General features: G+C 41.0%; 1 protein-coding gene across 1 annotated transcript in view; it reads left to right on the forward strand.

Moving 5' to 3' along the window:
• The first annotated feature begins 2,098 nt into the window (after nucleotides 1–2,098).
• The window catches only part of lmtk2 (lemur tyrosine kinase 2), an 82,875-nt gene continuing 70,500 nt past the window's right edge, over nucleotides 2,099–14,473 (forward strand). Inside the window, exon 1 of the mRNA XM_034191374.1 lies at nucleotides 2,099–2,585. Coding sequence (XP_034047265.1) covers nucleotides 2,492–2,585 — 94 coding nt within the window. The 5' untranslated portion in view covers nucleotides 2,099–2,491. The remainder of the gene's footprint in view (nucleotides 2,586–14,473) is intronic.

Below are 14,473 nucleotides of genomic sequence, written 5' to 3' on the forward strand. Positions count from 1 at the left end.
TGAGGGCTGATTTGTCTGTGGAGAAAGTGCTGGCTGAAGAGTCCTCACCCTTATTAGCGTCATGTGGAACACCTGTGGCAGGGGCTCACGTGCGGCCTTGAAGACTTGCAGCTGAAGCAGATAATTGGATGGCGTTCTGCATATAAGTCATGTGTGATTTGAGCAGAACTGCCGGGAACTCGACCTTGTGTCGTTCGTTTGTGAGACGCTGAGGACCGCGCCTGGGTTTGACATATCAAGCCCGTGAAGCAGGGAAGGGTGAGGACACATGCTGTCAGCACACGCTAAAGGTAATTAAGTGATTAAGTAATTGTTGATAGTATCTTGGTGTTTTGTTACACAGTAAACTGAGATTGTGAAGAGAATTGTGCAGCTTGCTTCTCACTGCGGTGGCTTGTTGGATAAGTGATCCTCCACTTGTTGTGAGAGGCTGCTCATTTGTATAAAGTTAAAGAGAAACATTGACCTGAGTGTGTTGCTGATAGCGTGTGTTATGCGAAAGATAGAGTTATATCTGCTGACTCACCTCACCTTCTCTTTGCTCCACAGAGAATCGGTTCGTCGTGTCCACCTGGGGGGTGTTTGGCGGTGGTAGTGAGTCCAGGAGCGCCGGGCTTTAATCCTTGCGGGCGCTGGAGAACGTGCCACTTATCACTCCACCAGAGGGACGCTTTTTATGTTTTACATTTGTAAGCACAGGTGAAAAATAAATTGTTTCTGTTGGGAACCGCCTTCTGGTTATTTTTACCGCTGGGTTCTGTCAGACGCAGGTCCGCTCCTCAACCCGCGTCGACACATAACATCAGCACATGCTGACATCTTTGAAATCATTTTATTAATGATTAAAATTATTAAAATTAGTAACCGGACTAAACAATTGTATTGTTTAGTCCGGTTTATTGACAATCAAACTGGTATACTCACTATACATAATGATAATATGTAGAAAAAAGGAAGAACTAACTCTGTTTAGTTTCTATGATTTTGCAGATGACTTAGTACACCTTTTGTAAACGTTGACCTGTCAGCTCTGCCACCTTGCAGAAGAAGTCTCCTGCAACACGTGAACAGGTGCAACTACCAGGTTGCCATCTGGAAGAGAGCCCTGGAGGCTTCGTCTGAGGTGCCTGCCCCACAGGGTCACGGATGGAGCATAGAAGATGGCCAGCTTACGCCACTGTGGTTTGCTGGTCCATTGTTGCCACAGAGCCTTGTGGACTGTGCAGACAGTGGGATGGAGTTGCTAGAGTCGGACGATGAGGATGATGACATTGACTTCTCCCAGTGTCATGATTCAGACAGTGATGATGACTAAGCTGTGCAGAATCTGATGATTGTTCAGTTTACTAGTTTGTTGTTCCATTTACTTGTTTGTTGATCTAGTGTAGATAATGTGTGGACACCAGGTCATGAATATACTGTGAAAGGCTTAGTTTTAACCTTGTATCTGTCATTTACATTTTTATGATATGTTGATAATTTCTGACGATGAAGAGTGTTCAGGTAAGAACATTTGCACTAGTACTACCGCAGGATTTGATTTAGTTTATGATTCTAATAAATGCACACAAAGCTCTAATCTAGAAATGGATGTGACAATCGTGTGGCTCAGAGAAAGCTATTGCAATAATTTGAAGCATAAATATGGAATTTTAATGTAGTTAATTAATTTTATTTTTGTTATGTAATGCATAAAAAGATAAACATTTATTGCAGAGTGCAAAAATAAAATAAAATACATGTGCTAATTCATTTTATGCATTCGTGTAACATGTTTTTCAGTTCATAAGAAAAAAAAATGCTGTAACTGAAATCAACCTGTGCACTTGTCAAAAGAGGCCATTTGATGGTTTTATTGAAGGCTGTAAAAATGCAGGAATAAACCTTTTATATAGACGGGTCACGAGTATTTTACTTGCATTGCGTGTTTCACATGATTGGCGAGTGACTGGAAATCTTTTAGTTGATTAAAAAGCGCAGGATTTATATGACTGCGAATAAATCTCGAAGCCGATTGGCCGGTTTTGAGGAATGTGCTCGAATTCTCAGTCATGATTGGCTTTGACAAATGTCAATCCGCAGGTTTTCCACGCCTCATTCCGAGATGTGACGTTTTCCAGGAACATGGCGGTTTGGAGGTGCGGTGTTTCTTGATAGGGTTTTTTGCTTTTTGATAAGTGATCTTTAGCTGTGAATATTTTAATGTTCTAAAGACATACAGTACTAGTACGATGGGCCGGGAAAGGTAATCGACCGATTTGTCTGTATGGACAGACGAAACGAGCTGTTTGCTGTCGTCAGCTAAAACTGTTAGCATTTACATGCTAATCGAAGCTAGCAGGCTCGGCGCTGAAAAGCCAAAAGAAATGCTCGTTTGTGAAATAAATCACGCTATCAATGATTAAAGCACTTTCGTCGACGTTAGCTTGGACATTTGTAGACTAGGACGACGATTCTGACCGGCTAATGTTGAGTTAGCTGAGCTCGGAGGATGGAGAGCCGACATGGATTTGTCTTGTTATTAGCCGCTGGGCTTTTTCTGTCGGCGTGTGAAGCTGCTCCTGTTCACGATCCTCACAGACCAGGTGAGACTCCTAAATCTGTGTGTGTGTTCATTTCGCACCACATTCTGTCTAATCCTTTTGTTTGTGTGGTGTTTGTTGGCTGCAGTTGCCAACCAACAGCTGAAAAGGCGACAATAAAACAACCCTCCTGCTGTATCTAGTTTTACAGCAAATTCCATGAAACCTCGGACTCTGTCATCTGCCTAGAAATGTTAAAGTTAAAATGAAATTGAGTTTTGTTACTGTTGCAGATTTCACATAGTATCCATCACCACCACCAACTTAATTTCCACATTGTTATTGATTGTGGTCTCATAGTTAAGAGATACTAGCAAGTGAGGAAAGTTGGTGAGAAATGTTATTTTGGTGAGATGCTAAGTAATATCTGTAACAGAAGTAGCTAAGAATGAAAAGTTGAGATTGTGTAATGGGAAGTGTCTAGTTCTCTGGCACTGTGAAGTGTCAGGTGCAGCTGTCTCCAGATATTTTCAGGTTTATGGTCAAGTCAGGTGGTTAGTGCAGTTGTTTTTAGTGTGGAAGGTTCCTGGTTCAAACCCCACCCCTGCCACTTTCTCCATGTAATGTGGAGTTGCATCAGGAACGGCATCCGGCATAACATTTATGCCAAATCAGTGTGCAGATCCACCTCCGATCTGCTGTGGTGATCCTGAGTGAAGGCAAGGGAGATGCCAAAAGGTCTTTTATGTTCTTTCTTATGTTCCACTCGGTTTGCGAATGGCAGTGGCTAGTCATTGGTTTCTGTCATTGGTCAGTATAGGTCACTTCATCATGAGGATACATACTTGTACATGTATTTACTATTGATATGGAAAGTATTCATAGCGCTTCATTTTTTTTCCACATTTTATGTTACAGCCTTATTCCAGAATGGAATAAAGTCATTTTTTTCCCTCAAGAATCTATTCGCAACACCTCCAAATGACAACATGAAAAAAGTAGTACACAGTAGTAGCTGCTGCTCCATTACATGCTGAAAAGCAACACTGAAACAGTTGTAGATGATAGCCCGCATTGTTGGCAGAAAAGAAGATAAAGGGGAGCGAGAGAAAATGAAAATGAATTGCAGGATAAAGTGGTGTGTGTTCGGCAAAGACTAAAGGTCTTTGCGGAGGAGCAAAGAGACTCATTAAGACTGAACATCATGGAGCAGCAGAGTTTACCTGCAGGAACCCACATCTGAAGCTCCAGGCCAGTAGAGATGAATCTTTTTTTGGAATGATGTGGTTACACTTACGGCAACCATAACTCTAAATCTTTGGGCTATTCTTAATGTAGCTGCTTTAGTTAATGTTCTGTGACTCAGTGTGTGTTGCTAGTTCTTTGTTAGTGTAGTGGTAAGTATCCCCACATGTGACGCGGGAGACACAGGTTCGATTCTTTGATGGAAGACTTTTTGTTTTGGGTTTTTTTTTTATTTTATTTATTTATTTATTTTTTATCTCCCTTCATATCGACCAACATTTCTTGTTTCAGTTATTCTTTGGGTTCATGTATCTCTGTAAGATTTGAGTAATTTGGGCTATTAAGAATAGGTTAGGATGACCGTTAGGATTTCACGTCACCACCGTAATAATAACCTACAAACACATAGTTACTGTAATGATAGCCACACACAACCTTCTTGGAAAGAGAGGCACATATTGAGGCAAGACCAAGTTGAAATTATATCCATTGATTGGAAGTGAAGGCTTGGATGTTTTGAGGGATATCACAAGAACAGTTATTTTTTTGTTATCAAGTTGATGCGAAACTTCAGAAAATGTGACTAACTGATTCCATCTGCTCAAAGTGATGTTAATCAGTGAAATCACCTGGTGCAGTGGGTAGTTACAAAGAAAACCTGCACCCTCTTGGCCCTTTCTGGAATCAGTTTGACACCTGTGCTCCAGAGCATAGAGTGTGTTGTCATCATCAAGGACCAGCTTCAGTAGGTGGGTCACATTGTAAGAATGGATGACAGCTGACTTCCCAAGCAGATCTTCTACTCCCAGCTGAGCAAATGGAAGTGGTCCAGATGGAGGCAAAAGAAATGCTATGAGGACCTCCTGAAGCACCAGTTCAAGAGCTGCTCCATCGACTGTAAGTCCTGGGAGGAACAAGCAAAGGCTCAAGCCAGCTGGTGAGCAATGATCCACACTGGAGTGATAGTCTTCAAAAAAATGTGGACAGACAACACAGAGGAGAGAGAGGAAGGAAAGAGAGCAAGATCTTGACCAGCAGAAGCTTCCCGCAGCAGCCAAGTGCAGCATTTGTCAGAAACAATGGACGTCAAGACTAGGCCTGTTCAGTTATCTCTGTCTTCACCATCCTGCCCAGGAATCAATTCAAGAAATGATCTTCCTTGCCACTGAGGAAGTGCTATGAAGACAAAACTTTGACCCACTAGCAATTGCAGCTGGAGGTGCTGGATCATTAGCTGGTATGCAATATGAATGGACTCTCTCATAGTCTCTACCATAGTGTTTGTCTTCTAAATGATGAAAGTGTACGACACCTTAATGAACGTTACAGTCAGTACAGAGTTGGAGTGGGATTTATTGAGTGTGTGGACTAGGGTTGGGTATCAAGAACGGGTTCTTTTCGAGTATCGTTAAGAAATTATTTGATCCACCGATATCAATAGCCTTTTTGCTTAATGATTCCCTTATCGGTCCTTCAGAGTGGCTGTTGTTTTTGAGGGTGTTTGTTGGGAAAATGATCATTCCTCTACGTTGATTACAAACCCTGCAGCGGCTCTGTAATCAACCATTTCTGCAGTGCGACACCACTTTGAAGCATGAAACAATAAAGCAATGCTTCGATCCACTAGCTCATTGGTTCTTTGATTCGCTGCTCTTCAGAAATGGCAGATCTGCTTCTTAACCCCTCTCAAAGCCATTAAAATATCCTGAGTCACTTTTGTGTGGATTAAAGTCACTAACTGGGACTCATGTCTTGTTGTAGTCAAGAAACGAGAATCATCCTCCGTTCCATTGGCACAGCTTCAAATGCTGCGCTGCTCTCTGCTGAGACAGAGTCCGGTCAGAATTAATAACTTCAAATTGAATTGCCGCTTTAAATAAAATGACACCGCTTACAAACGTTGTAATACAGACAAGAAACTACAATTGACTAAAGCGTTTTTTTTCCTCCCAAAATGAGACGTCCTGCATTCTTTATAAATTACATCCTGTACAGCTGTAAGAGCTCAGCTCAGATGTATGGAAAGACATTCATGCCAATAATGTCTGAAAGGAAATGCTTTTGACATTAAGTACAGATTTTATTTCTATTTATGTCCAGAGATCAAGGATCCACCATATAGAGTTTATGTCCAAATTTTAAGGATCCAGTGACCAATTTCTTATTTATTTACTTTAAGACTCAATAACATGTTGTTCAGTTTCAATTTAATCGGCTTATAAAGCGCCAAATCACAACATCACCGTCTCAAGGCGCCTCACGTAGAACAGTTCAACATAAAAAAAATTAAAATAAATAAATAAAAATAAAAAAATTGAAATACATAATTAAAAACAGAAGTAAAAAAAAATAGAACGGATAAAAAAATAACTATTCATAAGAAAAATAATTAAAAATAGGCTTTAAGTCTTTACTTAAAAATGTCCACGGACTCCGACTGTCTCACGGTCGCAGGAAGACCGTTCCACAGAGCGGGTGCACAATAAGAAAAAGCTCTTTGACCCGCTGACATAGAAAACCCGTAAAGCCTACTTTTAGAACACAAAAAATTCACGAGGTATCGATAAGGAATCGGATTGATAAGCGGAATCAATAATGTATCTATCAATAAAATCTTAATACCCATCCCTAGTGTGGACAGGTGTCACTTACACAGGTAACAAGTTCAAGCAGATGCACTTAATACAGGTAAAGAGTGCCGAATAGGAGAGCTTCTGAAAGAAAAACTAACAGGTTTGTGAGAGTCAGAATTCTTGTTGGTTGGTAGGTGATCAAATACTTTATTTCATGCAATAAAATGCAAATAAAATATTTCAAAATCATACAATGTGATTTTTCTGAATTTTTATTTTTTTATTTTTTATTTTTCATACAGTTGAAGTGTACCTGTGATAAACATTATAGACCTCTCCATTCTTTGTCGCTGGGAAAACTTGCAAAATCGACAGTGGATTAAATACTTATTTGCCTCACTGTATGAGATAATATTGTAAGTGATTTAAATGGTGTCCTGGGTCTTTATTTACCTCAGCTGTATAATGTACAATCCTTTATTTGTGGCATACATTTATTGGAGATGAGTGTTTATTGCTATGCAGAGCAGGTGACTTTGTGGGCTAGACATTCAACTCTCAAAGATGTATCATAGACCAGGGTTTGAGTCCACATCTGTGCTTCAGGCTGCTTGTGTTCATTGGACAAAGTACTTCATCTACATTCTGTGTTCTCCTACAACAAACCTCTATAAAGACCTGGTAATGCAATAAGTAAATAAAACTGTGGTATGAAGTGAAACTGTCAGAATCTTAAAGTGCTGTTAAAATTTTTTGGTCATACCACTAGGCATGGGTATTGATAAGATTTTATTGATGCCATTATTGATTCCGCCTACTGATCCGATTCCTTATCGATTCCTCTTCTGAATTTTCTGTGTACTAAAAGTAGGCTTTACATGTTTTCTATGTCAACAACATTTTAAATTTATCTCTGGACATAAATGAAAATAAATAAAATCTGTAGTTTTTGTCAAAAGCATTTTCTTTCAGACATTTTGGCATGAATGTCTCTCCATACCTCTGAGCTGAGCTCAGCCAGCTACTGCACGTCAGCACAGGACGTCTCGTTTTGGGAGGAAAAAAACATTTTGATCGATTGCAGTTTGTTTGTATCACAACATTTGGAAAGAGGTGTCATTTGATTTAAACGCCGTTTCGCTTTGAATTTATTAATTCCGACTGGACTCTATCGTTCTAACTTGACTCGGCAGAGAGCCACACAGCGTTTGGAACTGTGTGAATAGAACGGAGGATGATTCTCGTTTCTTTCTCGCAACAAGACAGGAGTCCCAGTTAGTGACTTTAATCCACACAAAAGTGACTCATGATTGACATATTCAGGGATGAAAGTGGTGAAAAACAAAAAAAGCTGAAACCCAAAATTTCCCCCAACACCACCTGCACGAAAATGTTTGAATTCTAGAAGCTCTGAAATGTAATCTGGGGCTATTCCAGAAAATAAAATGCAGTGAGTGCAGAATCCATCTTGGTGAGAAAAAACCCAGCTTTCCTTATTCAAATTGATTCCAGTCGTATTGCTCTTACTAGGATGCAGCAGTTTTCTAGCTTGGCAGATAGTTCTGGAGGAAATCACTGAAGAAATTAACAAATTGAAAATATGGTTTGACCGAAACAAATTGTCATTAAACTTAAATAAAACAGGGATGAAGTGGAGGTGTAAGAGTCACTAGGTGTTCACAGGAAAGTTATTTATTTCTATATGTATTTATTTATTTTCGTTGTTGGTTTTAGGGCTGAAACGATTAGTCGAGTAATTCAATTGCAAAAAATGTTTGAGGCAAATTCTGTGCCTCGCTTTGTTTAATGTTGTAGTACATATGCCAGGCCTGTGTGTGGCGCTGTAATGTCCCCAGAAAAACAACAGAAGAAGACTAGAGCAGGCGCTAATCAAATTAGCACAAAAGCTACAGCTTTCCAACACGACAAACAGAGTGAAATAAAGCCTCTTAGGAAAAAGATGGTCCACGCTGATCAGTGTGTTTGTTTTTTTAGAAAAACACAGTTTTGTCAGCTGGCCGCTCTACGCGTGGCGGCCGGCTGCTGCCTCTCTCTGCCCGGAGTGAGCGGCTCAGCACTGCCCTCACACAGCTTCGTTCCGGCCACAGACAGTCTCTGGATGAAGTCCTCTCTTTCTTCTGTGTTTTGCTTAGACTCGAAATGAGTGTTTCGCTTTTTAATTTTCGCTTTTTTGGGCAACACACAATGCTTCACAAACACGGGAACTCAAATAAAATAATCATAATAAACCAGTGACTCCAAGGCTTGCATGTTTAACCTCCAGTTGAAAATGAAATTTATTGGCTGAATCACAGATTGAGTGTTAAAAAGAAATGCATGCAGGGACCCAGTCCACCACCTTAATAAATCAATCAATAAATAAAAATGGTTAAATTTTGGGGAAGTTGGGGAAAACCCCCAGAAATAAATAAATAGTTACCCAGGGATACACTAAATTTGACAATCTCCGTGATGACGCAATGACATTGTGCCATTACTTAGGGAGAGCCCTTGACTGTTAATGTTTTAAAACGCAAAAGTACTTTTTATCCGATTACTCGATTAATCGCCAGAATAATTGATAGAATACTCGATTACTAAAATAATCGATAGCTGCAGCCCTAGTTGGTTTTATCTTTTCTGTTGTTTTGTTTCATCAGGTTCTTTTTGTCTCTTTCTCTAAAATTGTATTGTAGCATTATTAGTTATGAGTTATTACTATTATTGTTGTTGCTATTATTATTAATATAGTGGTCCCTCGCTATATCGCGGTTCACCTTTCGCGGCCTCGCAGTTTCGCGGATTTTTTTTTAGTGCAATTTTGCATGCTTCTTCTTCCTTTTTTTTATTATTTTTTTTTTTAACATCGCATTGTATTCTGCGTCCTCATCAGATTGCTCTCACTGCCTCCGATGCGCTTACCGAATCTGGCAACAGATCCAGAGACTGCGCTCTCTGTTTTGATGCAGAGCGCTCCAGCAGCCCGCAAGGATAGAATTCTTGCGGAAAAATCTGCAGTGCTGCATGGTCTCGGTAACCGCAGAGCTCTGTGGTCACTGAGAGAGGTTTGTATCTTTTTAATGACTTGGATTCTTTGCGTGTCCCGCATCCGTCCCACAACGGTAACACTGGAGGCAGTGAGCGAAAAAAGAGCACGCGCATTGTGTTCTGCGTCTGTCTGTTTATAAGAATCTTCTCGCCCAGAAGAAAAAAAGAGCGCCAACAACTACCCATAACTGTGTTCTTCACTCGGAAAAAGACACCTGCACTGAGGTGTCACTCAGTGGAAAAACATGCTGTGGAGCGGCGCCAGGATGAAGACGCACGGTCAGAGGAATTGTGAAATACTGGTGAGTCAATATTAATAATTTCTTATGTGTCCAACCTCGTAGGTTGATCGTTAAAATTTAATTTGTTAGTTCTAAAAGCCATCATAATTATTTATAGGAAAACGTTCTATTTTTATTTCTCAAACAAATGTTTGGGCCTGAAAACAGGTTTTGATCTTTGGTTTCATTCTATAATACTGGACTTATTTTTCAACTAAGGTTTGAACTTTGAGAATGTTTACACACGAGAGAAAAGTGAGAAAATGTTAATGCCTGTTTGAGAAAAGTGTGTAGTGAGGGGTTTTACAGCCTTAAAACGTCTATAATAATTGTAAAAACTAACGCTGACGACTTCGCGGATTTCGCCTATCACGGGCTATTTTTAGAATGTAACTCCCGCGATAAACGAGGGACCACTGTATATGAATAAAAATTTTAAAAAATACAATTTGACTCTTTTACAAACGCTGAGCCATTAATTATTATACAGAAAACAAATGCACACACAACCTGCAGAGTTGTGAACAGCTTAATGCTAACTTTAACATTGAAAACGCCATAGACATGCTAACCCGTTAGCATCGGTCCCGTTTTTAAGTTATAAAATACATCTATCAACTGTTTCAGAAGACCATAACAGGTTGGTTTAACATCAGAAAGTTAAATATTACTCACGGACATATGCTCTTTAGGGTTTTAGCGTGGAAAAATAAGATAAAGCAAAATAAAGCAATGAATCAACGAAGTACCAGATCGAAGTACCAGATTTTCCTGACAAACACCCCCCAAAACAATGGCCACTCTGAAGGACTGATAAGGGAATCGTTAAGCAAAAATGTTATTGATGTCGTTGGATCGAATCATTTCTTAACAATACCCAAAAGGAACCGGTTCTCGATACCCATCCCTACTAGAGAAGCTTGAATCTTCGACTGCACTGGGTTGCTTGACGTGAGGACGTTTCGCTTCAAATCACAGAAGCTTCCTCAGCTAAAATTCTTGCTCTGGTAGTCTGACTTCTGTCTTGACTCTTGTAGAGAAGAATAAACCGGAAGCCAACAAAAGCTGGAGTTTTTTAACCTAACCAGACCCCTCCTACCGAGAGGCCGACTGCTATAGGCTAGTGACTAAACAATAGCTCTAATTAGCACCTATTGTGCTCTAGTTAGCACTCTCCTAATGATGGGATGGAAGCTTCCCCTGATGGCTCCCTTGATGACTCTCCTGATGACGTGAATGACTCATTACCATGAACAAAAGACTGAAACTGCTTTGACCTGAGTACCCCATTGTAAACAGGGGACAAAGCGTGTCTGAGACCCGCCCCCCCGGTTAAGGCTGGGTTTCAACTGTTTTACAAAGAATGCTTCCTTGACACCTCTCTCAAACCATTTCTTCTCTCTGGCTAAGATTTTAACGTCCTTGTCCTCAAACGTGTGGTTAGTGTCTTTCAGGTGCAGATGAACTGCAGACTGAGGTCCACTGGCAACCTCTCTGTGGTGCTGGTATAGCCTCTTGTTTAAAGGTTGCTTAGTCTCACCTATGTAGTGTTCATTACAGTTTTCCTGACATCTGATATAATACACTACATTGCTCTGTTTGTAACTAGGGATCCTGTCCTTAGGGTGAACTAATTTCTGTCTCAAGGTGTTAACCGGTTTAAAGTAAACTGGGATTTTGTGCTGTCTGAAGATCCTCTGTAGTTTTTCCCCTACTCCTGCTAAATAAGGGAGAGACACTCCTCTTCTTCTTGTCTCTGTCTCCTGTCTATCTGATCTCTTTGTTTTCTGGGACTTCTGCACTTTGTCCAGGGACCATCGTGGGTACCCACATACTATGAGGGCTTTCCGTACAAGTTGTTGTTCTTTAGCCCTTCCCTCTGCAGTTGTGGGCACCTGTAGGGCTCTGTGTTGAAGAGTCCTGATCACCCCGAGCTTGTGTTCAAGGGAGTGGTTTGAGCCAAAGAGCAGATATTGGTCAGTGTGAGTGGGTTTTCTGTAAACCTCTGTCTGGAGCTGCCTGTTCTTTCCAATCGTAACATCACAGTCCAAGAAGGCTAAATGGTTGTTTCTGGCATCCTCACGTGTGAACTTGAAATTGGAATCCACCGAATTGATGTGTTCTGTAAAGTCCTCGACCTCCTGTTGCTTGATTTTAACCCATATGTCATCGACATATCTGAACCAGTGACTGGGAGAGATGCCCGTGAACGACGTCAAGGTTGTCTTCTCCACTCGCTCCATGTACAGATTGACCACAATGGGGGATACCGGAGACCCCATCGCACAACCATGGATCTGCCTGTAGTAATTCCCCCAAAACAGGAAATACGTGGTGTTAAGACAGATCTCCAAGAGTTGGCAGATGTGGTCTGGTGTGAGTTTGGTCCTTTCAGGTAGAGACACATCCTCCAGCAGTCTCTGCCTCACAGCTGAGATGGCCTCAGCAGTGGGGATGCAGGTGAACAACAAAGTCACATCAAATGACACCATAGTTTCATCTGCCTCCAGCTGCAGGTCCTTGATCTTGTTCACAAAATCTTGTGTGTTCTCCACATGGTGGTCTGAGTTACCCACTAGAGGAGCCAAAATCCACTTGAGGTGCTTGGCCAAATTGTATGTGATGGAATCTGTGCTACTTACAATAGGCCTGAGTGGCATGTCTTGTTTGTGGATTTTGGGCAGTCCATAGATGCATGGAGTGGTGTCCCCCGGGTACAGTCTGTAGTATGTCTGCCTGTCGATGAGTCCCTCTTTCTCCAGGTTTTGGAGGTAGCTAATGATTTTCTTCTTATAGCCACTCGTGGGGTCTCTTTTCAGATGTTCGTATGTACTGGAGTCACTGAGCAAGTTGTTGATCTTGGCCTCGTAGTCCGACGTGTTCAGGACCACCGTCCATCTGCCTTTATCTGCTGGCAGGATAAGGATGCTTTGGTCCTTCTGCAGTGCTGCCAAAGCTTTCTGTTCTTCTCCTGTGATGTTGGACGGAGGAGGCTTAGCACTGTTAAGCACTGCTGTGACTCTTAGTCGGAGGTTCTGACTCTGACAAACTGTTATGTTTAATGGCTGACTGTACTGCAGTGATGTAATCTACTGTCGGTATATGTTTAGGGGTCACTGAGAAATTTAGTCCTTTGGTGAGCACATCCTTTTCTGTCTGTGTAAGAACCCTGTCGGACAGATTCTTTACCCAATTTTCCCTGTTGTCACTAATTTGTCTGGGTGTATCTTTAAAACTAATCCCCCTGAAAGTACGCCTTTTCTGCACTAAAAGGTTGTGAAACTTCCTGATTTGCCACTCCTTACTTTTTAAATGCTCAGCCATTTGAATTTTAACTATGAACTTTGTGATCTTATTATGGGCCTCTTCCCCCACTAAGGTTTCTGACCTTTTGTAAAGACTATCAAGATTATTTTGGAGGTCTAATATTTTAAAATGAAGCCTTCTAATTCTAAGACCCAAAATACTCCTAAGGTAACTGTGCTGGATCTTTTCTGCTGTGTGGCCTGCTTCTAGTGCCTTTTGCTTCATGCATTTGGGAATAACATTGTTTTCTTTGCATCTTAGGTTAAATCTTAAGTGGTTTCTAAAGTTAGCTATCTTTTTAGCAGTCCTTTCCAGCTTACGTACCAGTGCCAGGGCATCATGCCCACAGTTGGTCACAATGTTTCTGTGTAGGCTCTCAATTGTCCAGGTGGTTTCCATAGTACAGAAGCTTGAATCTTCGACTGGACTGGGTTGCTTGACGTGAGGACGTTTCGCTTCAAATCACAGAAGCTTCCTCAGCTAAAATTCTTGCTCTGGTAGTCTGACTTCTGTCTTGACTCTTGTAGAGAAGAATAAACCAGAAGCCAACGAAAGCTGGAGTTTTTTTAACCTGACCAGACCCCTCCTACCATTAGGAGAGTGCTAACTAGAGCACAATAGGTGCTAATTAGAGCTATTGTTTAGTCACTAGCCTATAGCAGTCGGCCTCTCGGTAGGAGGGGTCTGGTTAGGTTAAAAAAACTCCAGCTTTTGTTGGCTTCTGGTTTATTCTTCTCTACAAGAGTCAAGACAGAAGTCAGACTACCAGAGCAAGAATTTTAGCTGAGGAAGCTTCTGTGATTTGAAGCGAAACGTCCTCACGTCAAGCAACCCAGTCCAGTCGAAGATTCAAGCTTCTCTACTATGGAAACCACCTGGACAACTGAGAGCCTACACAGAAATACCCATCCCTACATACCACCCAGTACTACGCAAATGATTGCTATAATTTCAGAACCCTAAGTCAAAAATTATGTTTGAGAAAAAAATCTGCTGATGTAATTTTATAGGGATAAATATGAAGGAAACTTTGTTTGTTGACTGGAAAAAAAAAGTTTTTATGTGCTCATAATGAATTATTTTAGTATGATGTGTCAGAAGTGGGTTTTCTTGATTAAATCCAGTTCAGTGTGGTAATGACATAATCTAGTTCAGTGTGGTAATGACAAAGTCAGTCTGTCATCATAAATTAGCAAATAATATCAGTCTGTTTTAGGGATTAGTATCGAGAACCGGTTCCTTTCGGGTATCGTTAAGAAATGATTCGATCCACCGACATCAATAAGCTTTTTGCTTAACGATTCTGTTATCGGTCCTTCAGAGTGGCCGTTATTTTAGGGGGTGTTTGTCAGGAAAATGATAATTTCTCTACACTGATTACAGACCCTGCAGCGGGTCTGTATTCAACTTTTCTGCACCGCGGCTTTGCTTTGAACCTTGAACCAATCAATGCAGTGGTTCGCAGATTGAAGCAGTGCTTCGATCTGTTGCTTCATTT

The sequence above is a fragment of the Thalassophryne amazonica genome, chromosome 16 (assembly GCF_902500255.1).
Source record: "Thalassophryne amazonica chromosome 16, fThaAma1.1, whole genome shotgun sequence".
Classification (NCBI taxonomy): domain Eukaryota; kingdom Metazoa; phylum Chordata; class Actinopteri; order Batrachoidiformes; family Batrachoididae; genus Thalassophryne; species Thalassophryne amazonica.